The following is a 25,365-nucleotide window of genomic DNA, read 5'->3' on the forward strand; positions in this document are numbered from 1 at the left end:
AGCACAAGGCTCTAAGAGAGAGCATTTCCTTTTTAAAGCTCCCTTCTCCCATCAGTTTGTGAACTGTGATTTGAGAATTTAAGGCTGTACTTGTAGTCTGTTAGCACAACATCTCTTTACATCAGATCTGTCCCTGCACCTGTGGATCCTGTGTCCTGCAATTCAGTAGCCCAATCCAGCTATTCAATGCATGTTACCCACAATTTTGGAACCAAATTGCTCCAGGATGATGCTCTTGGGCTATTGTTCTCCACCCTCTGCACATACTGCTGACCTGGAACAGGATTGAAACTCAGCTCACGAATGGCCTGACTCAGTATAAAACTGCTTCCTTTGGTTCTGAATAAAAACAGGGCTCTCCTTTCCACCCCCAAATGTGAGTGTATTTCATCTTTGGACTGAAACAATGTATTCAAATAGCAAATTACCAAGTTCTATAAGGTTAATTCCTCCTGTCTCGTCTTTATAGAAGTCCATTTGCTTTTATATTACATTTTGAAAAAGTGCAACGCTTTATTTATCCTAATTTAGCATTTATGTGATTTGGCTGCATTAATAGGAAAACAGCATTTCTAGGTGAAAGCCCAGCAACCTTAGCAGATTGGGGCTGGAGGTGCCATCTTCTCAAGATGATTGAGGGCTCCTGACATGATGCCCTGACGTCAGACACGCATGATATTGGGAGGAGCCAGGGACTGGAGCCTATGAACATTGTTAACATTGAGAAGGCCCACCCCCCCTGAAAAAACATGGGGGGAGGGAGACAGTGCCTCGGCCCCTAGGATCTGGAGCCTATGATTGGGCCTCATACCAGTTACAGTACACCAAGCTAGACTTTAGCTGTTAAACAATGAGTCTGAAGGACACATAGCTATGTGTGTATTTGAGAGGAAGTTAAAAAAGAAACACATTGAACTAGCAGCAGACGACATGGTAGGATGTTGCCATTCACTTGACCCTTGGATCAGTCATGTCTCTGCTGCTTACTGAGAGGTAAAGAGAGGGGAGGTAGCAGTGTGGTTGGCATGGTGCAACTGCACCAGATTGGCTTCTCCAGTGTGTTTGCACCATGCTGACCTTGCTGCTGCTCACACTATCCTTCTCTAGCTCCCGGTAAGTAGCAGCGATGCAATTGACTAGAGGTCAGGGGAGTGGTGGTGCTCAAACATGCTGTCCACTACTGCTTTGAGCTTCATCTTTTCCCGCATAAAGGTACAGGGCCTGTAAACAAAGGCATCCCTACCAGACTCAACAGTTCTCATCTTTCCCTCTACAGTGGTACCTTGGGTTAAGAACTTAATTCCTTCCAGAGGTCCGTTCTTAACCTGAAACTGTTCTTAACCTGAGGTACCACCTTAGCTAATGGGGCCTCCTGCCGCCACTGCACGGTTTCTGTTCTCATCCTGAAGCAAAGTTTTTAACCTGAGGTACTATTTCTGGGTTAGTGGAGTCTGTAACCTGAAGCGTCTGCAACCCGAGGTACCTCTGTACTACAGCAAGCTGCACACCACGCCATTATGGGGAATGAGAGGACTTTGCATGTCTTTCATCAGGTTCTTGAATGGCTTGAACACCACTAAGGTGGAGGTCATAATAAAGTAGAAGGGGCTGTGTATAGACCTAGCCAGTCTCCTAGTACATTCCTTTCACATGCACCTGCCATATTGGTGGTGGAGAAATATACTGAGACCTGTGGGGATACTTCCATGTGGTACCACTAGTACTTGCATAGGGGAATACCGGTAATAATAATAATAATAATAATAATAATAATAATAATAATGAATTTATTATTTATACCCCTCCCATCTGGCTGGGTTTCCTTAGCCACTCTGGGCAGCTTCCAACAAAAAATTAAAAATACATTAAAAGTGATGCCCATTTCATACTGTGATTTTACTGTGTACTACAGCTTTTATGCTTACACACATGTAAACATTGCTGTGATCTGCTATAGCTTACAGGTATATGAGCCCAACACCCTGCTCTCTATGGGAAGCCTTCAGGAAGGACTTGAGTACAACAGAGCTCTTGTTTTGTTTGTGTTCTGTCTCTGTATTTATATGTGACGGATGACTTGTTGCTTACCTTTACTGATCTCTCCTTAGATCTGAAAACCCAAGAAAGGGTTAAGAAACACTGTCAAAGAATAGAAAGTGTTTGTTCTGAAATTGAATCACTGTGATGGAAAGCTTTCATTTGCCCCTTGTGAAAGCACAATAAATGCGATAGCTGTGACTTTTCTTGTCCAGAAAAGAGAAAAATGCCTTTTATTACAACTCCCTGTTCAGGAACTGAGGTGGTGTGAATTGAAGGCTAGGCGCAATTGTCTGCTGCAATAACTCTGGCTTGGGAAGAGGTTTTAACTGTGTCTAGCTCCTTGGCTGCCTCTTCCCAATTTCCCTGTGCCATCCTAGGGGAAGAACTGGTTGAGTGTGTGCTTTGCATGCAGAAAGTCTCAGGTTCAATCTAGGGATGGGGAGAAATTCAATTTTGCTTGCATTTTAATGAGGAACTAACTAATTCACACTCCTTGAACCAATACGTGAACCGAAACACAATGATCCTTCAAAAGTTGCATAATACTACAGAAATTGCTTGCAGAAATGTTTAGAGAGGGTCAGTGTGGTGTAGTGGTTAGAGTGTGTTGAACTAGGACCTGGGAGACGAGGGTTCAAACCCCCACACAGCCATGAAGGCTAGGAAAGGCTCATCTCTCAAAACTGGAGAGCTGCTGTCAGTCAGTGTTAACAGTACTGAGCCAGATGGTCTGAGTTGCTATAAGGCAGCTTCATCTGTTACTATGATCGGTGCAAGATATTAGTAAAGTAGGTGCAGATGGTACTTGGAAGTGTTACTGTCTTGTTTTTATTCCACCTCAGATACCCTCAAAATAGGAAATGCTAAATCAGGCATAGGCAAACTTGGCCCTCCACATGTTTTGGGACTACAACTCCCATGATCCCTGATCATTGGTCCTGTTAGCTAGGGATCATGGGAGTTGTAGGCCAAAAACATCTGGAGGGCCGAGTTTGCCCATGCCTGTAAAATGAATTTAATTAAATGTTTGAATAGTGACTTAGTATGGCACTCACTGACCACTGAAGCAGATGGGAGAGCCCCACCAGCTCTACTGGGATTACAGCAGTGTAAGTTAAAAAGTGAAATGATGCCCCAAGAACCAAGTTAATTCTATGCGCTCTTGTTCTTTTATTTAACTCTGAAATAAGCACACACATTTTGACATTCAAGGACATCCTTTTAATTTGTAGTCCTCTCTGAGAGATTTGTGTTCATGAAGAGATGAATAGGTTTTACTTATTTATATTCACAGTTTTAGTCATGCATTATTTTGGCTCTGGAATATTGTTCTGTCTTTAATCATTCATAGCTGGAGATGAATAAATGACAGGGATAATTGATACAACTGTTGATTGTCAGACTGAACAAGGGTTCTGACTAGTTCCTGTTATAAAATGACTGCCTTGTTTGCCCAATGTTGAATTAGAATGGTGTAAGAAAACCACAAAGGAACTGTGTGGCAGTTGTTAGGACAGAGACATAGCTGGGACAGAGTTCCCAACTGAACTTTTTGTCTTGTAAGCAGGAACTGAACCCAAACCATTCAGGTTTCTCACTCCTTTCTTTTTCCAGTTGGACAGCACCATTCCATTGTTTACCTTCTTTATTTTCACACCAAGTGGATGGATTACCTCAGCATAGCAGCAGAATGACAGGGATGGAGCAAAAGACCCACAGCCTCCTCTTCAGGAGCCCACTCATTTCTTCTAAGTCATGGTTTGGCATAGCATTTTGTGTGGCAAACTGTGCCAATATGTGCAGTATGTTTGTGGCTAAAATGTGGCTTTGAAATCTAGACTTGTTTTGTGTTCATAATCTTACAAGAGTTCAACTGGGTATGGAATTGGAGCAGGGCCTAATTACAATATTATGTCATTGGCACCAAAGAAGAGAAAAAAGAAAGGAAGTTTCACTCTTTAGTGTACGTGTGGCAACTTTTTCAGTTGCGAGTTCATATTATTTTTGAAATTACAGGGTTTATGGAAGAAAATATCATAGGTTTGCAACTTCTGGACAGTCTCAGGAAGCTGGGCCTCCTTAGTCACTTGAGATACGAGGAAGTGCATTTCATTTGTGTCCGACAAGGCGTTTCTTTTCCTGGCACAGAGACTGCAGATCGTACTTTAGGATGCAGGATTGCTGTCATCATTCATACTTTTTATCACCTCACCATTTGACTTCTGCAATATGTTCTGCATGGAACTATACCTTAAATCAAACCCAGCAATGATATGGAGATGGCCGGCTGTCTAGTAAAGAGTGTGACTCACTGGATGCCCATGAAATGTCCATGAAACCAATCTGATAGCAATGAAAGATTAGTAGCACAGTAAGATTTCTCATAAAAATCCAATTTCAGCAAAATATTTCTAATGTAAACAACTGCAGCGACAGAAGGAAATTGGAAGGGGGAGGGGGACTAACTTTGATGTGATGTTAAACATCTAGCTTATCTGCTGTAACTTGGCACATCACAGTTTCATTGATCTGCAGAATTCCGACACCAGGGCATAGCAGGCAGCGTGAACAAGAAGTGAGACTTAACCTTAAGTACTTCATCAGTATGCAGAATCAATATTGTATAGTCAGGGGCAGCACATTACAGTTCACCGCTTGAGGCAAAACGGGAAGTGTTGCTTGGTCCTTCTACTGCCATTGCTGTTGCCCCCACCTACCTGCTCCTGCCCCCACCTGCTCTGCTGCATTCGGCGCTGCCACTGGTGTCAATTTTGGGTGCATCCCCACTCTGCCTACTAGCTGGGCCAGCTCTGTTTATAGTATACCAAGATGCCAAAAATCTAGCTGGCAGTTCTACCCAATTTTTTTACCCATGTGGTCATCATACTATGATTTGTGAAGCTTGGGCATCTGTAGCAAGAATGTCTGCTATGATAAACCACCATGAAAATCCTGTATCTGTGTGATGGCCCTACTTTTCAGCAGCAGATACTGGGAGATGGGGAGCAGCAGAAGTGAGGTGTTGGACAACTTGATGTGCCATGCAACCTGCTCTATAGAGAGCCACACTCATGGAGTTACAATTCTCTGCAGCACTTAATAAATGACAGTGACCAGAGAACTTTGAGGGGTGAAATGTGCTTTGAAAGTATAGTGTGCTGACAGCTGCATTTGAAATAAGTTTGCCAGTTAGCCTGTTCAACTTCTGCTCATAGTAAGTGTGCATGTGGGTTTGTTGCATTGTCCTTCACCTCAGACCAGGAATAGGCAAACTTGGCCCTCCAGATGTTTTTGGCCTACAACTTCCATCATCCCTAGCTAACAGGACCAGTGGTCAGGGATGATAGGAGTTGTAGTCCCAAAACATCTGGAGGGCGGAGTTTGCCAGTGCCTGCCTCAGACAGCAAAAGGCCTTGGGCTAGCTCTGTTCTAGACTATGACAAAAACACATTAGTGCCATTACAATCTCTCACACCTGTGCATCAAAAGAGCACACTAATTAAAGAGCCATCAGAGATCATCCTTAAGACTGTGAAGAACTGAAAGATGAACGTCTTTGTACTCACAACAAGGGCTGCTTGCAATAAATAAAAAATAAGTTTGCTTACTGAAAAAACCCCCAACCCTCTCAATAATAGTGATTTGATTTTATAAACCACATTTAAAAAATGACATTATGAGATACTAAACATCACATGGAAAGACTACTAAATTAAAAAACCATTTCTGTTTGCTTAAATGCAAAGTCTAATTATAAACAAGTTGGCTACGGTGATTGCTTAGGTGCCGTTATGTTGTTATGTACTGAATTCTGTCTCCCGGTGTAATTTCTGACCTTTTGCGTTAAGTGCTCTTTTCATTTTATGTCTGGCGAACTTATTACATAAATAAGTTTGAAAAAAGAAAAAGAAAACCCCCACTAAAATAAATAAACATCAGGATTTCTGACTTTGAAAGAATGAGTGATAAGATTACGGAGGCTCTGTTAAATGACAGAAAGCGCTTTTCGGTAGCACAACAATTCATCTAGAATTCATGAATAAATATCTCAGACCTGAATATGCAAAGCCTTCTATTGAACACCAGTCAGTTGTCTTCTGATAAATTATTACTTTTTACTTTTCTTTTTGCTACAGCTAAATATTCTGTGCTCTGTGTGACCATTGTGATCTCTAAAATAAGCCCCTAGAGCCTTTTTAATTTTAATGAAGGTGACAAGAGGGTGTCGTTGAGAATACCATTGCTTGCTCCTAAGAAATGTTGCTGTTTGAGGTGGAGCCACACATGGTGTTCCCCTTCCTCAAGCCAAGGTGCATGGTATTTAAGTGTGCCTGGCTATGATGGCACCTCAGACAGAAAATCTTTCTCTGGGAGTAAAAGACAAAAATGGCAAATTAAATAACTAATAATTTGCTGCCCTTTCATAACACCCCAAAACAGATGCTAAAGATGGCTATCTCACTCTGCCTAATGATTGGGCCAGCCTGTTCTGAACAAGTGATGAGGAGAGGAAGTGTGAGTTCTACTTCCTCTTACTCTTGGGTCACATCTACACCATACATTTATAAAGCATCCTTTTACCACTTTAAGAGTCATGGCTTCCCCAATGAATCCTGGGAAATGTAGTTTGTTAAGGGTGCTGAGAACCCAGGATTCTCTCTAGGCGTAGTGGATCTGCTGCCTGGCAGGAGTATACATGTGCTGCTTGTCACCACAAAATCTACTTGGGAGAGGAGCTGCAGTTCAGCCTTTCTCAACCTGGTGGCTTTCAGATATTATTGGACTCCAATCCTATCATCACTTACCCTTTGCATTACCAGCTTGGGCTAATGGGAGCTGGAGTTCAGCAGTGTCTGAGGGCAATAGGCTGGAAAAGGCTATTGCAGTCCATCATTTGAAAAGGCACAGGTTACCCAACTCTGCTGTTGGTGATCAAGGTTGTAATATTTTAAATGACTATTCAGAATGACCTGGTTTGAGCGCTGCTTTTCTAGCAGTTTAGAAAAACACAAGCATTGTAGAATGTGTCAGCTTCTCTTCATACATTTTCCTTCCTGGTTTTACAAGAGACTAAAGCAAGTCCTTAAATGAGAAATGAAGGGCAAAATGACTAAGCAAATATAAAACCATGTAATGCCTCTTTAGGTGCAGAGCCATCCCAAATTACTCATCAGTCTTATTCAGGGTAAGGTGATTTTGTTAAAACTGCACAGCAATGAACATATTGGCTGCTAACAACAGCATCACCCCTGTTACTTCTAAATGCTTTTATTCCACGGGTGAATGGATCAGACAGACCTGAGCCCTCAGTGAAATCCATGTTACCTATGAATTAACTCTCAAACATTAAATTTTTATTGATGTGTGTGTGGCAGGGGCGGTGGTGAGAGAACCCTACTCTGTCTCAGTTGCATTTAGGTTTGAATATAATTAACTCGCAGCACACCTACAGAAGCATGTCAGGAATTTTAATTGTACCGAGAAAAGACAATAGTCACATTCCAGCTGGTGGTTACTGCTGAGGTGGCCTGCCAGAGCGTTCTCTCAAGAGGGAGGGTAATTTCTTCACATATTGGGAGGTAGCCCTAGAGGCTAGAGGCACTGCATACAGCTGCCTACTTGTTGACTGGATAGTTGCCCCCGTGGATGTTAACAGCCTGTGCCTGAGCCAGGGGAGCTATCCAGTCAGCACCCTTGTACTTGTATGAAGGAGTGAGTTGGTGTTCCCTTCTGTCCTTGGTTGCTTCATAGTAAAGATAAAGGTAAAGGGACCCCTGACTGTTAGGTCCAGTCATGGACGATTCTGGGGTTGTGGCGCTCATCTCGCTTTATTGGCCGAGGGAGCCGGCGTACAGCTTCCGGGTCATGTGGCCAGCATGACTAAGCTGCTTCTGGCGAACCGGAGCAGCACACAGAAACGCCGTTTACCTTCCCGCCTGAGCGGTACCTATTTATCTACTTGCACTTTAACGTGCTTTCGAACTGCTAGGTTGGCAGGAGCAAGGACCGAGCAATGGGAGCTCACCCCATCTCAGGGATTTGAACCGCCAACCTTCTGATCGGCAAGCCCAAGGAACTCAGTGGTTTAGACCACAGCACCACCCTTCACAGTAGCGACTGGCAATTTTGCTAGTGAACCATTTTGCTGGTCACTGCTGAACTCAACACATAGTAGAGATTAATTAAACCCAAGCTTACGAAAATCTATCATTCGCCCGAGAACAAATGTTGGAAATGTAAAGAAAGAGAAGGAACATTCTTTCACCTTTGGTGGACATGCCCAAGGATTAAGGCTTTCTGGGAACTGATCTATAATGAACTGAAAAAGGTACTTAGGTACACTTTTCCTAAGAAACCAGAGGCCTTTCTCCTGGGCATGGTCGGCCAAGTGGTTGTAAAGAAGGATAGAACTTTTTTTATGTATGCTACAACAGCAGCAAGAATTCTTATAGCAAAGTACTGGAAGACACAAGATCTACCCACCGTGGAAGAGTGGCAGATGAAAGTGATTGACTACATGGGCCTGGCAGAGATGACGAGCAGAATCCGAGACCAGGGAAGAGCAACGGCGGAAGAAGATTGGAAAAAATTTAAAGACTATTTAAAGAAATACTCTAAAATTAGTGAATGCTAGATTGATGTTGAATAAGAAAAATAGGGGTTAACAGCGATTATGATTAAGTGGAAGAAAATAATAAATTTGAAAGTATTTGTTAATTAATTAATTTGACATGAGAATGCAGAAAGGGGAGGTACGAGGAAGTCGGGAGAGTAAGAAATATGAAATTAAGAGCAGGAAATTATACATGTTGCATTTTATTGTTTTTTGTTGTTTTGTCCTATTTGTTAAAAAATATATGGAAAATTGAATAAAAACTATTTAAAAAAAAAATAATTAAACCCATTGGATTGTGCCCAACAGTTCTACTCACAGAAGACCCACCCACATTATAGGACCTAAACTAGTCACATCTTTAATTTTCAGTGGTTCTTCTTTGTGTATGACTAATGTTGGATACAAGCCATTGTTTTTAATGAGACCAGCATGGCTTACCGCAGTAGCAGTAGAATCATAGCTCAGCTGCAGGCAGTCATCAATTTTACGCTAGGGCAGCCCTCAAGCTTGACCTCAGACCATGCCTTTCCCCTTGCACACAGCAGCTGTTGCTCCCTTGAGGTTTGTGCTGCCCTGAGACAAATGTAAACAAGGCAGCAAGGTGGTACCTGTGAGACTGGCAGCACTGGCTCTTCCATGCACAAGGCCAGTTGAACTGATCTAGGCAATGGGATCTCGCCACCTTTCAAGGATGATATTTTCCTGGGATGGCTACATTTCCCACAAGAAAACATTCCATAGAAAGCATTCTGACAAGTTCAAGGAATTAGTGTTCAAATTGATGGTACAGCAAGACTATTTAAAGCCTTAGCACTGCAGGGTAGGAATTTTGCGGCAAAATATCACCAGTCACCACTGGCGAGTGCTCCCTAGCCAAGGAGCTTCAAGGCTCCCTGGGTTGAGTTCAATTGGTGTAGCCAGGTTACTACAAGTAAAACCTCTCAATTTTGTCAACTAGGCCTAAATTAGTGACCTTTTTGACGCCAAAGGACCATAAACCTCTGGGAAGGTGTCCTACACAGGCCTAACTGAAGTGAAAGGAAAATATGCAAGCACTTTTTCCTCAGCTTTGCTTGTATTATTTTCAGTGGGGTGGCTTGATTGAGAATATGACAGTAGATTGTGCTTCCCGAGTCAGATGGCTAATCCACACCTCTGCTTGCCCTGCCTTTCCCCCCTGGAAAAGCCATCTTTTTTTCTGGATTGACATTTACTCCGACTTAGTGCTAAAGAGCAAGTTTCTTCAGGAGAAAACTGTGGGGCAAAGGCAAAACCACTTGGAAGTGTGCCTAGAAAGCCACTCAGACCCATGCTTTCTACAGACGGGACAAGTGGAAGTGTAGACAAGCCCAGAGTTGGTGTCTATGTTTGATGGTGCTGCCCTAAATGATACTCATAGTCTGCCAGCTCTGAATGCTGCTTCATCTTGCCTTATGTTAGCTGGGGTTGCCTCTGGCAGTAGCATTTTATTTTTTTAAAAAATAATAAATAGGTTTCCCTTGGGTTGCCTGCCATGTCTTGGATTGCTGCTTCAGCCACAGCACTGCGGGTGGGGAAAAACACCCTCTGTTTGTGCCACTGCAGCTGAAACAGACCCATAGGATCTGACGGTTCTTTTTTTCTTTTAATCTTCCATATCACAATTCTTAGCCCAGGATGATCAACTATTCTGTGTAAATAGCTATTTCCAAAAGGACCTAAATCAAACTAGTTTTTATTGTCCTCTTGGGGGGAAATACGCTGTGCATTTTAAAAAGCTCATAGAATTGCTTCATATTTTATTCAGGTTTAGCACTTTTCATCTAAGATTTCGAAGCACTTCTCAAACATTAATTATAATTCCTATTTACAATTCCCTGTGAACTAGGCCTTATTTTACAGTGGAAAACCAAAGCACACTACAATGGCCAAGACACGTGACTAAAACTGCTTGCTGAGAGCGTGTCAGCCACAAAAGGCTTTGTAATGGCCTTTGGTTAATTCAGTATCGTTATGCCGAACTTTGTCTAAATTTTGTTTGTATGCTCAGTGAATTGTCCTGAGAAGGGCTGAATTAGCCATGATGTGAAGCCAAATGGGCTCTGATTCTGCAATTTTTGTATTTGAAGGGTCCTGCTTCCTTTTAAAAAACCCATCCTGTTCAGGAGAAGGTGTCTGCTTTGGAGGCCATGTGTCCTACTGTACAGAGGACTGTAAAAGCCGTATTAGCACCTTTCAGTGGTGGCTTTGAAATTTTGGGACAATTGCTCTACATAGGTGCATCTCAGTTCAGCATTACAATCCTTTAGGAATAGTGGGAAGATATAGCTATTCTGCCCGGAAGTGGGGAGGGATAGTATGTGGAGCTCAGTTTCTATTGCACCTGTTGCTGTCTTAAGCTATTATTTTATTTTATGCTGTGCTTACTTTGTACTGATGTTTTAACTGGATTTAGGGGCAGGGGAAGTATTGGTGTGTTTTAATATGTTGGACATCCTCCCTGTGACCATATGGTGAAGGGCTGTATAGAAATATCCAGATAAATAAAATTGCAAGGCTGCCAGAGGATTGTCATCATATATATTTACGTAAAATGTGTATTTTTGTTATTTTATGAAGGACGCATATACAAATCAAACCATGTGCAACGAATACAACCGAAAAAACTGCAGTAAAGCGGCAGGTCATAGAATAACATGAAACAATAAAAGCATTTGAGAGGAAACTTACAGTGGCAGTTGTGTTGAGTGTTCCTTGCACACCCGCAGACTGTCTGCTGTTAACTCTCCTGTGCCAATGAGAGACATGAGTTAATGGAGGAGCAAGATCATATAAGTTTCTGTTTACAAAAATTTAAAAGGGGAACCATGCTCTATTAGGAACATAGGTAAGCTCCTATGTACAGGTAGGTTTCTGTATACAAATGTCAAAAATGGAAAACTATTCCCCATTTGGAACACCATGTTGGCTGAGGGTCACCTGTGTTACCTGTATGTTTGGTGGGAATGCTTTGTGCGTGGAGAACTGCTAAGGCTGTATTTGGGAATGGTTATAAGGGGGAAGAGAAAGTGTGGGTGCAGCTTCTATTTCAGTTAATTTGATTAGCTGCTAACGATGCTGTGGAGTTTTATTGTATTTTTCATATGAGTTATATCGATTGTGCTTTTTACGTTTAAGAGACTACTTTGTTTTCTTTTTAATTATGCTGCTTTGCATGTGTATTTTGTATCTGACTTTCATCTGCAATCTACTATTTTGATACTTTGTAATGCCCTATTTGCTATTTTAAGTTGTAAACCACTTTGAGAGAAATAGGTGTTTTCAATATAAAAGGGGCATAAAATTATTTGAAATATAAATACATACATGCATAAATAAATAAATAAATAAATAAATAAGAACCCTATTATGGCCTACTGAAATATTTTAAAAGGAAAATGAACAACCATCTTCACTTAATCCCTGCCAATTTTGTTTTGTTTTGTTAGTACCAATAGTACTGGTATTCAGATGCCAGGTACAAATCTGGCTTTTTGTTCAGGTCTTTGGATATTTGTACCACTGATACTGATATGTTGTTTTTATTGTATTTTTTTCTAGGGGAAAAAATGGTGGAATATGATACATTTTTTTAGTGATTTTATTGTGAATTGCCCAGAGATCCTAGGTTGCAAGGTGGGATACAAACAGCTTCCTCAATCAATCAATGAAATTTCATGGTTTCTATGGGTTTCTATGAACCCATGTAGGCATGAATGGTCTGGTGTGTGCCAATTTCTAATTTAATTTTAGGCCATTTCTGTATTAACCTATTTTTTAAAATAAAAAGTCCACATGAAAATTATGTGTATTATTTAAGTATGAATTTTATCTCAATACATGCATTTCCAAACACATTTTGACCCAACTGCCCACATTTTAAAGGCATTTTAGTATGTTCTTTGAGCTGAGAACTGCATTACGAATCTGAAGAAGTGCAAAACCTAAAGGATTTTTGATCCTTTTATTCTAATCCATGTATTTGTCCTAAAGATGTGAATTAGGTTGGTTCACGTAAAAATATGGATCGAACAAAACTCTCCTCCATCTCTTGTGTAAATTGGGAGTTGATGCATTTGACCTGCAAGGAGATGAATTGCTAGACAGGTGATTTATCTCACCACAGGGGAGATTTGTGCATTTCCCCTTGGCAGGGGTGAGTCTGGGTCAAGATCAAAGAAGTACAGGTGATTATGGATGAAGATCCAAGAGCAGTTCTTTGAGTCATAGCTGGGATGTGTTTACGACTGGGATATTCTCAGTCTTGGCTGGCAGTTCTCAACAATAGTAAATTAAAATTTCCAAATAGTTGGTTGATTTCTCTCCCCACCCAACATTGATTTAAATAGCTGCTGAACTTGGTAGCCCAAATTCATATGCTTGCCAAAGTTTGACTCAAATCCTTTGCACTGTAATGGATGTTTATACCAAATGAATACGAAAATCTTGCAAAGAATAATTACAATTAAATTGTAATATGTTTTCTGGAATCAGAAAAAGATGACTAATTTGGAGCAATAAATACAATTGGGGGAAACAGATCTGCTTGTAGATATTTTACAAAGGAAAAAAGGATAAACTCATCAGATGAATTATTCAGAATGAATTATTTGTTCAGCTCTGATGGAATTTATTATAAACTCACAGATTTGCTTGCATGGAAGACATGAGAGAAACTATTGCTAATGCACATCCATCCAGTGAACAATTCTTCTTCTTATTTGAATTGTATTTTTCTAAATATTATATTATGCCACCATCCAGGCAATCTGCACAGAGTTCGGTCTGCTTTAGCATGTTGGTTTCAATGGGATTAGATGTGCATTGGTTTTTGCTCTAGTTATTTTCTAATGGAAACAGTTAGTCTCAAACTAGAAGTCACCTGTCAGTGGGAAACTGATGCTGACTGCCAAATTGACAAAGTGCACATTCAGTCTGCATAGCTGGGTGGAACTCATTAACCTGCTTAGTTATATAGATAACAACAGAATTATGGTTGTAATCATTGTTGCTGTACCCCAACTATCAATGATACATGAAATATGAAGGTGCAAAGACCAGATTATGAACTGGCTAAACGTGGATAAATTCTTTTGGGTGTGCATGTGTATTCTGTTGTTTATTAAAGTTAGGCTTTTGCTATAAAACGGGACACGGGTGGCGCTGTGGGTTAAACCACAGAGCCTAGGACCTGCCGATCGAAAGGTCGGCGGTTCGAATCCCCGCGGCGGGGTGAGCTCCCGTCATTTGGTCCCAGATCCTGCCTACCTAGCAGTTCGAAAGCACCCCTAAGTGCAAGTAGATAAATAGGTACCGCTTTATAGCGGGAAGGTAAACGGTGTTTCCGTGTGCTGCTCTGGTGCTGGCTCGCCAGATGCAGCTTCGTCACGCTGGCCAAGTGACCCAGAAGTGTCTTCAGACAGCGCCGGCTCCCGGCCTCTTGAGCGAGATGAGTGCGCAACCCTAGAGTCAGTCACGACTGGCCCTGATGGGCAGGGGTACCTTTACCTTTACCTTTAATTTGCTATAAAGCCCCCCAAAATATGAAAGTTTGTGCCAAGAACAATGGCCTCAGCTCTTTAGGAGCTTCTCCTTCCAGACCAGCCTATCCACTCCATAAGATCCATTTAGGGAAGCTCTTCTCCATTTATTAATGGCAGGCCATGGCCAAGGCAATACTAGCTGGGATGCATGTGAGAGTCTTCACAGAGGCTGCATTGAAAAAATGTTTGTACCTATGCTCTTGGGTTTTATTATTATATCTTTGTTACTCAGGCAGACATCTTACCTGACAAAGTTTTTTTAAAAAATGTATGTGACTCTTGTATTTATTTTTTTACTGTTTTATTATTAATGGGTGATATGCAACCTTAATCATACTCAGAGTAGATTAACTGAACTTAAGTAAGTTAAGTCCATTGGTTTCAATGGGTGATATCCAGCTAAGTGCTTCTGCTGGTGCAAGGATTTCTGCTTGTGCAACAGAACTTTGCCTCCCTCTCCTCTCCCTCTGTGTCCCTGTGCACCCTGTTCTGGGCTTTCCTCAAGAATGTGAGTGTAAAGGTACAGAATTGTATTAAAAAGAAATAAAAGAGGACTTTATTTACATGTTATCTGTTAAGCATCCCTGAAGGAGGAAAATAGATGCTTTCATTCTTGTTGTTTGTTAGAAGGGGAGCTCCCATGTTCTTGATGATTTGCAGCCATCACAAATGGGTGCTTATCAAGCACCCACTGGGTGAGAGTAAATGGCTGGTGTATCAAATGCACACGACAAGCCTGCAGTAGAGGATAAGCACTGCTTATTAAAATACACTGCAGAACTCCGCATTGACAGAAACTGAGAGAATGCTACCATCACAAAAGGCTTGCAAAATGCAGCACTCTTCCAATCTCATACACTCCTGACACTGACCTCCAGTCTCTTCCCATTCTGACAGTCTCCCGAAAAATACAGATGGGCTGTTGCTGGATTCTGCAACTAATATTGCAGCAGCAGAAAGCGGCAACATGGGGGGAATTTTATAAGGCAGGAAAAAAATGTGTATTCGGTTTGCTGCTCAGTTTGTATTTAGAGCCCTTAAATCCCTTTGGTAATGTCATAAAAATTACTTGTTGATGAATTACTGGCAATATCAAGGGTCTCCATTTCACAGATATTCGTGTTGTCTTTAAGTTCATTCATTCATTTCATTTGTATGCCGCTGTTCCACAAAACGCATCATGCTCAAAGCAGCTTACAACAAAGAAACACCAGAAGAACAATTTCATAATAACATAACAAAATAGTAACATAGTAAAAAATTCATAATAACACAGAAAAATAAAAATATAACAACATACAAAAAGTCACATTTCAATACTATATACCAAGATTATTTAAACAGCATACAGCACCCAATAGCAAAAATAACAAGGGGGCATCACAGTTTTACCTTAGCCCTAGAAGCACCCACCCATGATGTTGCTCATCGTCTCTCTCCTGCAGAGGCTTCTTATAAGGCTTCCAAAAGCAAAGGGTGAGGTTGCTGGAAACACCTCTCCCATTACGTTGCTCTTTCAATGCTATCCTCCTTTTAAAAGACAAATGCCTGTCAGAATAACAGGTTGTTATGATTTGTGTCAGTGACATGGTCATTGTTGACACTGACTGGTACTGTATTTTTCGCTCGATAACATGCACCTGACCATAACACGCACGTAGTTTTTAGAGGAGGAAAACAAGAAAAAAAAAATATTCTAAACGAAACAGTAGATGTATGATTTTTGTGGTTCATGCTGTGGCCACAAACATGTGATCTGATGGTGAGTTTGGGGTGACCCAGTGCAAAAATCCTGAGGATCCATGTGGATCCGTGCTTTGTAACCATGTTTTAAGTGGGGAGGGAAGGAAAAGTACTCAAGGGACAAGGAGCAGGAGTGGGGTGTGTGGAGAAGGAGCTTTTCTGCGAGCTGAGTGGGGAGGAGGGAGGGAAAGAGCACTGTTGCTTTAAAGGTATACTTAAGGTATTTGCCCTGTGCCTGGGGTTTTTTCCATTTAACAGTTTGCAGCCTTTTCCTTCTGCTCCTTGTTTTGAGGCAGAATAGATTTGAGCAAGTGAGAAGGACTTGGATTGCAGGGGATTCGCCATTAGCTGTGTAAAAGCGCTCCTCCTTGCAGCCTTCTACTTTGTTTGTACAGGTGGCTACTGGTATCAGGTTCAGTTTGAGTGATAAGCAGCCACCAGCAGCAATAGAATGGAGCACAAAAAAGCAGTAGGGGCAATAGGACCCAGACAATGCTCAAATCTATCCTGCCTGAAAACAGATGAGAAGCGGGGGATTTGCCTAGTTTTCCCCTCTCCCTCAGCCTTTTCTTTTACTTCCTGGTTTGTGGCTCAGAGCTCCAGGTTGGGGGTTTTTTTTTTTGCTGCTGGTTGCTTAAATTTTATCCTTCCTGATCCAAGCCCTCCTGTGCCCTGCTGTCCCTCTGCAGCCTCATTGTTCTGTTTAGAGAGAGCGCGGACCTTTGCTAGCTGAGGTTGCAGCAGCTGTTGCTGGCTACTTTAAAAGCGCCTCCTGGTTTTGAACCGCCTGCTTCCTCCCAGCTGGCTCGCTATGGCTCCCGCGGCTGCTGCCCACTTTGCTGCTATGGCTCTCCTTCCCTCCCTCCTCCTCCTCTCCCCTCCTCCTCCCTCGTAGGTCGCTTTAAAGCAAGCAAAGGAGCCCCTCCTCCTGGCTGTAAAGCAAGCAAAGGTAGAGCTGTGCAAAGCCCTGCAAGCGGCTCCCGCTTTGCTTGACTGACGGCAGCCACGGCTTCGATCCAGTGCATTCGCTCCGTAACACGCACAGGCATTTTCCCTTACTTTCTAGGAGCAAAAAAGTGCGTGTTCTTAAGATATAACTTATGCATGTTGCACTTTCTGAAAAGAAGTCTCTGTTGCCTCTGAGAAATGCAAATTCTAATGCCATAGGGATGCTTCAGCAGAAAACTGGGCAAGGGGAGACATTGCTACCTTCCTCCTGTAAGTGAGCTTGGAACTGTTCCCCACATGTCCAAGACAGGAATGGAGAGCCTGTGGTCCTCCAGAGGTTGCTGGACTCCAGCTCCCATCCTCCCTAGCCAGCATGCCAATGGTCAGGGAGGGTGAGAGTATAGTCCAACATCCTGGGATGTGGCACTGCCTGATAGGTTTTTCTGCTATGCCTGTTTGCATTAAGAACACTCACATACCCATCTTTTCTGAGAGCATTGGGATAGACCAAAACATGGTTATCACTTAATTTTTGATAGCATAGAAGGCATAGGTAGGAGGTTTAATAGCCTAGAAATGCATTAACCTCATGCAGATTTTGTCCTACAAATCAGCAAGGGCTGGTAGAGACCATGCTGCTACAGCAGCTGTTTCTTAGGTCCATCCGCACAAAACCTAAAATTCTCCCTCAAACCATTTTGTGCCCGCAGAGAGGACTTTCATAAGCCCATAAGAAAGACGTGTGCTGAATTAACTTTTAAGAACCAAATAAATCACCCAGATCTCCTGTTTTTTTTGCTTTCTATCTTGGTGTGCCAGAACAATAGTTCCATATTAAAAATAGGTATCATAATTCATCTCTTCAGGATGTCTTCCCTCCCCCCTTTAAAAAAACATTGCCCAATTGTTCTTATCCAATTGTATAATTATGATCTGATTTAAGAAGCCAGTTCTCACCTTTGTCTTCTAATAGACTCCCTGAAAACCATGCCAGTTGGACATATCAAGGAAACATTGAATGGGTTGGCTGGAAGAAAGTTCCATGATTATAAACATTATATTCTGAGAGAGAATTCCCCAGTCCCCAAATATTAATAGATCAATTCACCCAGTAAAAACATATGGCTTTACTGCTGCACACCAAGTGAAATGTGAGTGGAGGAAAGACATATATTTTCAGCTTTGAGCTTGGATTTTCAGAGAAACCTTCCTTAGATTTGAGGGGTATCATTGCTTACAGGTCATGATGACTCTTCCCAGACCACACCCCCCCACCCCCAGAAAAAATATCACCAGAGAATTGTCAAGGGGAAGCAATTTCAGAAAGAAGTACTGCTGAAGAGAGGTTTCTCTGGGCCAGTAAATTTCCACATATATGCTCTTCAGAATTCTTCCCATATCTCTACACATTCAGTGCCTCTAGAAAAAAGATTTGAGTGGCATGGGTTTTGCTTCCACTTATGATCTGAACGTAATGTTTGGAATTTATTTCTAGGTCTAGTTGATGGTAAACACACACACACAAAGCACAATCTTACCTTGCAGCGTGTGGCTTTGGATCACATTTGTATCTGAAGCTGCTTCTATTATACTTCAGCTTCCATTGAAAAGGTTGCTTGGGGCAGGGCTGAATTGGATAGATGGTTTTCTCTGTACAATGGCAAAGCTTTGAACTTGATGGTCCTTTGCTTCTTTCAAAACCTACAGTTCCTTCCATCGTGTACCATAAAGCAGGTACTTGGCAGGAGCAAGAAACAACAGCATCTTAGGTACCTGTAAGGCAGGGAATATCTTGAATATTATTATTACGAATTGCTACGAGGGCAGAACAATTAAGTTCAGAAGTGTCTCGGCCTGTAGGATGGAATTTCAATGCTAACCTCCTTGGTGGTGGAGAGAGGAGACAACGAGGCTGATATGGCATGGGCAGCGCCAATCTGATGTCACCACTTCTGGTGAAACCTTTGGGTGAGCTGAAATTCCAGAATTTGGCTCAGATGTTACACATCTTATAGCTGAGTCTGCTATGAACCTCTAGTGCCTATGAACATCTAGAAATTCAATCAAGCTTGGTTTATGTTAGATCAAGCATAAATAGGAGCAGAAATCCCTTCCTGTATACAGAGAAGCTGACTGTAAAATGTTGGTTGGCTCATACTACGATAATAAAGCTTCATCGCTGGTTGTACATAGTGCTGATTGGCAATCATGAAGCCCCTTCACTCTCAAAGTGCACCCCCCAAGTATTAAAAATCCAAAATGATTGGCTTTTAAAGAAAGGTATTGAATAAATGTTCTAAATGACTAAACACCCTGAAAATCAACAGGGGACAGAGGGATGGGAAGATGAAATCTGCCCCCCTCCCAAAGTCTGAATGGAGATGCCAGCAAAAACCCATGCTAGAAAATCCATACTTGGTACATGGGCCAATAAAGGAATGAAGCTGGGGGAACGGCACAGCAGAAAAAGCTGTACAGTATGTATGTCATTCTTGGGCCTAAACCTATTTATTCCCATTGATGTGTGCTTAAATGGGTTGTCCAATGGGACTGCAACAATTTCTTACAGTTGTACAATTCTTTGTATAAAATTGATATAAACCAATACAAATATACCCCAAAACACATTTTTTTTAAATGTGTGCTTTATTTTTTTAAACCTGTATAAATAAATACAAAATGACAGAGAGGTTTATGTTTACTAAACATTGCATTTGATTGTATGACATTACACAGTGTCTGTCACAATAGGTTGACTTAAAATTGTGTCCCTTCAGCTGTTGGTGCATAATTACATAACTTTGTAGGATACAATTAGTCCTGAAGCTGCATCCAGCCACCCTTTTCAGTGAAACCCCTGAGTGCTTACAATTGCAAAAGAGTGTTAGGGGAGCCATTAAACCATAGTGGCTGAACTCTGGGAATTTTGCAAGGAAAACAAAGAGAGAAAGAGAAAGAGAGAAGAGAGTTTTTCTTTCAAGAGATAAAATCAACGCCAGGCTTACAAACACATTTCTTTCTTAGAATACGATTTCCTCCTCAGTGGCTGAGAAACCCACAAAACTTTCAAAGCAAAATAAAATAACGATAACAACTCATTTCATTACATTGCTTAGTCACCTGAGATTCCCTTCCTCCCCTTCATGCTCATAGAAAGCTTGGCAATGTATATATTTGATGCACATACACTGCACATGTACTTGAATCACATGTTAAAACTGCATTCCTGGATCTGCCCAACATAATAGCATCCAGAGCTACTCATGGGTATGAATTCAGCAAGGAGAGCACATGATAGTTGCAAGGTTCAGTCTGAGCTTTGCAAAGCAAACTTAACTATACACTATTTGGTCATTGTCACCATGTCCACAAACATGGACCAGGTGCTCTATGCTAGGGCAGCCCACATCTGAATATGCTGTCGGGTTTTAGTTTCACAGAGCATGAGGAGGAGGGATACAATCAGCCACTAAAAGGAGCCCATGATTCCCCAAACAGTTCAACATTCTTACCCATGGAAGGTCAACTGTCAAGGTTCTAAAAGTGTACTTTGGTTTAAAATAAACTGGATTCACCAAATCTGGCCATTTAATAAACTAGTTTTCTTTTCAAGTAAGAGCTCCTCGTTTCTGACCAGCTCATCTGTGGGATTTCACCTCTTCTTTTAGAAGCCTATCACTTTCAAAAGACACACACACACCAAAAACACACCTATGTATCAGAATCGTATGACTAAACAGAGTAAGCTGTTGAGGATTGCAGTAAATAAAGACAACTTATTCAGGTCAATTCAGTATCAAGTTCTAGATTGGTATCATAATTAACTACAGGCAACATGTGTCAGGCAATCAATGTTTGGACTATGAATTGTGACTGGCTGGTGATGCCATGTTCCACGGTTTAAATTTCCATGGTTTAAGTTTTTTAAAAAACTTTTTGTAACAAGGACCATGGTTCTTCTTCTAGGGTACTTTTTGAAAAGGTTCTCAATTAAAATCAGTTCACACACTGTGTACTACAGTAGCAGATGGTGTGGTGAGGTGGCCCTGCTCCCCTGATCATTGGTCCATCACATCAGTGCTGCTTACTGGGAGGCAAAGGGGAAGAGCTGAGGCAGCAAGGTCAGCATGGTACGAATGCGCTGTGGGAGCCAATTTGATGGTCTGGCCAGTACGTTTGCTCTTTGCCAACCTCACTGCCACTTTGCCCTTTACATGTTGGTAAGCAGCAATGACACAGCTGTTGACTAGGTGACCAGAGGTGCCCCACCATGCCACCCACTATTGGTGTACTGTGACCAGTGAAGGCATTCACAGGGTGAAGGCAAAGGGAAAGCAATGTTGGAAGTGGGTGAACATTACCAGGACTCTGCACGCTACCTGTAGCTCATTACTGACTTATGTGATTCATCATCAATTCATAAATTACTCTAATCACAACTGATTACACATTGGAGGTAAAATTAAAAGTTCTCCCACATAGGAGGTCATGAATGCAACAACTTGCACCATGGAAGTGCCTGTGATGGAAGCTTCAGTGAAACCTTGGATCGTTAATGTATTATTTTTGTCACAGTCTCACAAACCACCTAAAAACACACAAAAGACAATTGCTGATGAATCATGTCTCTAGCTTGTTAAAAAAAACAATACCCAAGGAAACCCCGAAGAGCCAAACTTGTTCAAAAGAAAGGCAGGGCTTAATTGTTATCAGGGCTCAGGTCCTCTCTGATACCTTGAAAATGAGTGCTTTCCAAGAACGACACCCCTTTGCAGATTCCAGAGCCCTATTCAGATATTTGTTTAACTGTATCTGTGGCAGGGCTCTGCAGGCAAACCCTGCACTTTCCACCCGCCTCCCCATGTTGAATGGAAAGATCTGATGAGAGACTGCATGACGGTTTGTCAAAACACAGTTATAGTCCCCCCCCCCCAACTCAGGGCCAAATGGGAAAGTTGGAGATGGAAAGGATGGAGCTGGAGTGTACAGCTCCATGGCCACTCTGTTGATACAATTAACAAACGCTTCTGATTTACACCCATGTCTGTTATTTGCATGGTGGACTGGAGGGCTGCATCTAAGCTTCCATTACACAAACACTGTTACTTCCTGGGTAGGTGACCAGGGCTCAGTCTTGCACTGTTTTGAGTCCTCGAAGCCAGATTCAACTAAGCTGTTGTGGTAGTGGAAACTGGTGCCCCACTGAAACAACAGGATTTTCTGCCTCTCCCTGCCCCATGTGTCCCCATGCCCTCCCCAAATCTACCTGGGAGGGTCTGGAGAACCCCCATAACAGTCATGGGACAGGAAAAGGGAGATAGTTCCATCTGGTAAAGAGAAACACTTGCACTGATGGCAGAATTTCACCTTATGGAAGAATCCTAGAAGCCTTAGAGGAAAGCAAGAACATGCCTGTCTCTCGTCACTGACCAAGTGCAGTCTGTCACTGCACACTTAAGACAAAGGAGTAGGACTTCCCTAGCTATTGGTATGGTTCCCCAGTAGACTTAGTCTTGGTGCCATTCTTTTTAGATATTAGAAGGCAGTGATCAGGGACGTAGGAGGTAATGAAGAGACTCTTGTACATGATGATAATGAAAATACTTTCCTACATATGTTTGACTAGAATATTCTATTATGGTTGAAGCCAAAGTTTAAAAATAGCCAGCCTTCATTCCCTTCTGAAGGGCAAAACTAGATTTATTAGTGGAACATACTATATGTTGCATTCAGTTCTTCTTTGTCAAGTTCACACTACATCGCTGTAAAAGGGCTTCATGTTCTCAACAATTACTTTATAGTGACCTCGGTTTAAGAACAGCCCTGTTTACGAATGATTCGGTTTACGAATGATTCCGCAAAACCGGTAGTGTCCCGGTTTGCGAACTTTACCTCGGTCTAAGAACGAACTCTAAATAGTGGAAGGGCACTGGCGGCAGGAGGCCTCATTAGGGAAAGCGTGCCTCAGTTTAAGCACGGCTTCGCTTTAAGAACGGACTTCCAGAACAGATTAAGTTCGTAAACCGAGGTACCACTATCGTTGTCTTCCATTTCTAGTCATACTGAAAACTGAGAGCTTCCTGTGATTACTACTGCACTTGACTGAGCAAATGGAAGACCAGTCCGCTACAAACAATGCTATCAGTCAACTCTTCTGAAATCAAGACCTAAAAATTAAATATTATTTGTGTATTTGTTTCCTGCTACTTCATTGCAAGAGAGGAGCAGGACTAGCACCAAGGGGTCTGCATCGCTCGGCAGATACTGAGGCCTTAGCATTTAAGGAGGGCCCACTGTCAACCCATGACCCACTGTGGTGCAGATGCTTTTTCTCTTGAACAGTGGGACTAGGTCCTTCTGGTTGGTTATGGTTCTCCATCTTAAGCACTGCCACCTGGAACAGTGGTGGTGGTCACCTCCTTCACACAGAAGAAGGTGTGCCCTTCCCCTCTGGTTGGCTGCACTGGCTACTGCTTGTCACTGCCTAGAGCGATTGGATCGAGTCCTCTTGGGGAACACATTGTTGTTAGTGCTGTGGCATGCCACCAATTGCTTGGTTACTGTGATTTCTTTCCTCTTCTCCCAACATAAGAGAAACAGGACCAGTGGTCCCTTTTCCTCCCTGGAGAGATACCCATCACTCACCCACTAATCTAGTTGGCCAAGCAAGAACTGAAGACTGATTGGATGAGCCAGTGATGGGCCAGTAGCAACCGTTACTTGCAGCAGCAGTTGTGTGGAAAGGAGGAGTAGGTAGGCAAATGCATCTTGCATCTTCTAGTTTCCAGCACCACTGCGTCCATTTGAGCAGGTGAATGATTGGCCACAGTGGGAAGCAGCCGCCAATGCTGTCTGTTCTCTGTTTCTGGGCAACAGAAGCTGGCAGTATTCCTACCAGTCATTGCTGCTGGATCATCAGGTGAGCAGCTAGCAGTGGAGAGCAGCAGTAGCTGCCACCTGCATTCTGCCAGAATGAGGTGGGGAAGGAAGTGGATGCAGATTTGCCACTCCCTCTGATAGTGTGGAAAATGAGGTGGGGGACACCAGAGGGCATCTTGCCCAAGGTTCCCTAGAACCTGTCCTGCAAATAGAGACATTGAATTAAAAAGGATCTGTTTCTAAACGAAAACACATTTTCACCCTAAACAACGGGCTGAACAAAAACCAATTGCAAAAGGCAGGCACGTTACTGAACAACTTCATTTTATGCAAGTTCCTTCGCATGAATAAAAGGCAAAAAGAAACTGGTGGTGTTGGGACTAACTACTTTAATTCTATTCCAACAACTTTGCCTGGATTGTAGGCATCATTTCCAACCCGAATGCTTTAGTACAGTCACCAGAGATGAGATGAACTTGCAGCCAATATGGCTATTTAAAAATAATGAGAAATTAGCATGCTATGTTGACTAGCTAGACTGACAGAATGGAAGATGATGGGCACTGCTAGAGGTGGAAATGTTTCTGCTCGAAGTCCTGGAAAAACAACACCTCCTCTTAGAAAATAACATGATCACTTTCCTCCTCTCAATTTACCTGGCAGTTGTTTTCTGCTTTCATGCTCTGTGGCCTCTAAATGATACCTTTTCTTTTTGGAAACCCCATCAAAGTTTTGCTGATGTTTCCTACTTGCTGGTTCATTACTCCTGCAGCCGAGATTTGTTTTCTTCACTGCTCAGAATTAACAATAGTTGTATGAATATAGAGGTTATGTATTTTAGTCAATAATGGAATTCACAAGGTTAACCTTTAGTTTCTGCTTGAGGGATCAGCAATACCACTGCAGTTTTCTCAACTGCGCTCTCATTAGTTAGTATTGCCAGGGGCTGAGCACAGCTTTTTACAACAAAGGACAGGTTGGAGAAGTTGATTTGAGGTCCTGGAAGACGCACCTTCTGGTGCTTCAAATTCCAAGCCACAGCTTCAGAATCTAAAGAGTATCTTGGAGACTCTTGCTCCTTCCAAGCTGGAACATAATGGGGGATAAGCGCCTGGCTCTGTTGGTATATCTTGGGTGGGAAGAGAAGGCCCCATGAGGGAACTCTGAAGCTCAGGACTGGGCTGTTACCCCCTATTTAAAAGAGGAGAGAGTGAATCTGGCAGGCAGTCAAATTCCCCAATGCTTGAGAAGACTGGGTGGGTGCTATGCATAAGGGCAGTCTCAGAAGTGGCTTGATTCCTCTGGAATTCTCTGTGCCACAGCCTCAAATAGCTTTGAAAATAGCACAAGGCATTTCTGTTTAGAAAAGCATTTTGTAGTTTTAAAATGGTTCCTATAAGATGTGTACGTTTGAAGTCAAAAGGCAGTCTGCTGATGAAATGATTTTGTGGTGCTTGTGTTCATATTCTACTGATGCATGGCTAGGAATGCTGGGAAATTCTGTCAGATCAGAAATGGAAACAGGTGTGGAAATGTGAATGCTTGTTGGTCATAATTAAATTATTTACTGCACTGTTT

At 42.2% G+C, this 25,365-nt stretch overlaps 1 protein-coding gene across 4 annotated transcripts in view; it reads right to left on the minus strand.

Annotated features, from left to right (window-relative positions):
* The window catches only part of LOC307213992 (uncharacterized protein), a 31,122-nt gene extending 11,802 nt beyond the window's left edge, over positions 1-19,320 (minus strand). The window contains exons 1-5 of one of the 4 annotated variants that reach the window (XM_079972326.1): positions 18,447-19,316; positions 17,866-17,935; positions 15,610-15,765; positions 11,366-11,423; positions 202-274 (exon numbers count right to left, since the gene is read on the minus strand). In XM_079972326.1, coding sequence (XP_079828452.1) covers positions 202-274; positions 11,366-11,423; positions 15,610-15,765; positions 17,866-17,897 — 319 coding nt within the window. In that variant the 5' untranslated portion in view covers positions 17,898-17,935; positions 18,447-19,316. The other 3 variants (XM_079972327.1, XM_079972328.1, XR_013837795.1) reach the window with 3 other exon arrangements.
* Positions 19,321-25,365: the final 6,045 nt, after the last annotated feature.

Source organism: Podarcis cretensis (genome assembly GCF_951804945.1).
Source record: "Podarcis cretensis genome assembly, chromosome: 4".
NCBI classification, from domain to species: domain Eukaryota; kingdom Metazoa; phylum Chordata; class Lepidosauria; order Squamata; family Lacertidae; genus Podarcis; species Podarcis cretensis.